The sequence below is a fragment of the Calidris pugnax genome, unplaced genomic scaffold (genome assembly GCF_001431845.1).
Source record: "Calidris pugnax isolate Ruff unplaced genomic scaffold, ASM143184v1 scaffold425, whole genome shotgun sequence".
Taxonomy (NCBI): domain Eukaryota; kingdom Metazoa; phylum Chordata; class Aves; order Charadriiformes; family Scolopacidae; genus Calidris; species Calidris pugnax.
The window spans coordinates 382,545-384,736 of NW_015091137.1; the positions used below are offsets into that span (position 1 = coordinate 382,545).

The following is a 2,192-nucleotide window of genomic DNA, read 5'->3' on the forward strand; positions in this document are numbered from 1 at the left end:
AAGGGCAGAGCCCGGTGGGACCCTGGTGAGATCCCAGTGGGACCTTGGTGAGACCCTGGTGAGATCCTGGTGGGACCCCCCTGAGACTCCAGTGAGACCTTGACCAGACTCCGGCCAGAGCCCGGCAGGACCCTGGTGGGACCCCAGTGAGATCCCAATGAGATCCCAGCCAGAGCCCAGCCAGATCCTGGTGGGACCCGGGTGGACCCCCCTGAGACTCCGTTGAGACCCTGACCAGACCCCAGTGAGACTCCGGCCAGAGCCCAGCGGGACCCTGGTGAGACCCTGGTGGGACCCTGATTAGATCCCGGTGAGATTCTGGCCAGAGCGCAGCCAGATCCTGGTGGGACCCCCCTGAGACTCTGGTGAGACCCCGGCCAGAGCCCGGCAGGACCCTGGTGGGACCCCGGTGAGACCCCAGCCCCATGCCACAACCGCTGCCGGGTGAGGTGCTGCTGGCGCTGGGCAGGGGCTGGGGGGCCGGGGGCATTAAGGCGAAGCGTTGTTGGAGGTAGAGGTGGGGGGCACGGCCAGCCCGGCCGGTGCCGCGGGGGGGGCGCTGCCGCCACTCCCCACACCGCCGCCGCTGCTGCTCCGGCTGCCGCCGCTGCCACCATTGCCTTTGGTGTAGGCAGAGGAGGGGAGCGAGGAGGAGGAGGAGGAAGAGGAGGAGGAAGGGCCTGGGGTCTGGGCGAACAGCACACCTGGGGAGAGAGCGGGGTGGGGGGTTGAGCCGGGGGGGGGCAGCACGGCCATTCCATCGCCGCCCACGCGCACCCCGAAAATGGAGTCGCCGCCAGCGGTGCCCGTCCCTCACCTGTGTAGACGATACCGTTGATCTCAACCGACATGCTGATGCTGTTGGTGCCGTTGCTGCTCAGGCCGGCGGCCGAGTCCTGGCGGTTCTCTGCCAGGGGAGAGATGGGTTACGTGCTGGGATCGGGACCGGGGGCCGCAGTGGCGGCGGCTTTGCCGGGGCGGGGGGCCGGGGCCGGCACTGACCTGGCGAGCGGGTGCCCTGGCTGTTGATGCGGATGCTCATGGGCAGCTGGGCCGTCATGGCCAGGAGGTTCTGCTGCAGCGCCCGCTGCATCAGCCGCTGCTGCTCGTCCGTCACCAGCGCCATCTTCTTCTCCGGCGGCTCTCCCGACTCCAGCTTCTCCCGCAGCTGCTCCAGCGCCGCAGCCTGAGCCGCCGCCGCCACCTGCACCGCGGCCGCCTGGGCCGCCACCACGGGGTGGCCGGCCAGCGAGACGGGGAGCCGGCTGGGCATGGAGATGGGGATGGGGGAGTCCTCCTCTGTGGGGCAGAGCAGGTGGTCAGGGGCATGGGGGACAGGGACCAATGGTGGCCACCACCCCAGGGTATCCCCAGACTCTTCACACCTCGGGGGCTGCCCGGCATCTCCTGCTCCTCCAAGGGCCAGAGCTGGGCGACCGGAGTCAGGGGTCCCCAAAACCAGTCCCAGTGCCCAGAGCCCGGGGAGGGGACGGGAGTGTGACCCCCCCAGCTCCGTGGTGGACTCCGTGGTGGCCATTACCTTTCTTGATCTTCTGGACGGGAGCGATGGAGCCGCCGTTGGTGGCGGAGGCGAGGCCCAGTGCTGGCACCGGCAGCTTGGGGGAGGAGAGGAGGCCATGGGTGCCGCCGGGCGAGTAGGTGAAGAGGGAGCTGCCGAAGCCCTGCCGGCGTCCCTCCCGCCGGTTGCTGTCGATGGCCGCCTGCAGCTCATTGGGGTTGCTCAGCCCTCGCTTCTCACATTCGTAGGGGTACAGGTACTTCATGTCCCTGCCGGTGGAAGGGGACGGTGAGGGTGACATGGCGGCCAGGCACCCCCTGCGCGTGTGCCGCCCCCTCCTTCCATACCCCTGTCCCTCTCCACCACCCCCAGACCGGGGACCCCCCCAGCATCCCCCATGGCCAGATCTGCCCCCCGAGCCCCCCGCCGAGCCCCCGCCGCTCACTGGGTGCGCAGGGTGAAGGCAGCGCTGGTGATGGAGGTGGGCAGGTTCAGCCCCTTGGTGATCTCCCGCCACAGCTTCTTGTTGATCACCTCCACCAGGCCCCCCTTCTCCGTCACCAGCGTGTACAGCATGTACAGGTCCAGCACCTGCTTGGCCATGATGGGGATCCGGTTGACGGGGGTCCCTGGGGAGCGGGGGGAGGAGAGAGCGGGTCGTGGCTGCTGCTTC

At 69.4% G+C, this 2,192-nt stretch overlaps 1 protein-coding gene across 1 annotated transcript in view; it reads right to left on the reverse strand.

Annotated features, from left to right (window-relative positions):
* Window positions 1-341: 341 nt before the first annotated feature.
* The window catches only part of ARID3A (AT-rich interaction domain 3A), a 37,492-nt gene continuing 35,641 nt past the window's right edge, over window positions 342-2,192 (reverse strand). Inside the window, exons 7-11 of the mRNA XM_014958568.1 lie at window positions 1,965-2,148; window positions 1,541-1,788; window positions 1,003-1,299; window positions 818-907; window positions 342-704 (exon numbers count right to left, since the gene is read on the reverse strand). Coding sequence (XP_014814054.1) covers window positions 490-704; window positions 818-907; window positions 1,003-1,299; window positions 1,541-1,788; window positions 1,965-2,148 — 1,034 coding nt within the window. The 3' untranslated portion in view covers window positions 342-489. The remainder of the gene's footprint in view (window positions 705-817; window positions 908-1,002; window positions 1,300-1,540; window positions 1,789-1,964; window positions 2,149-2,192) is intronic.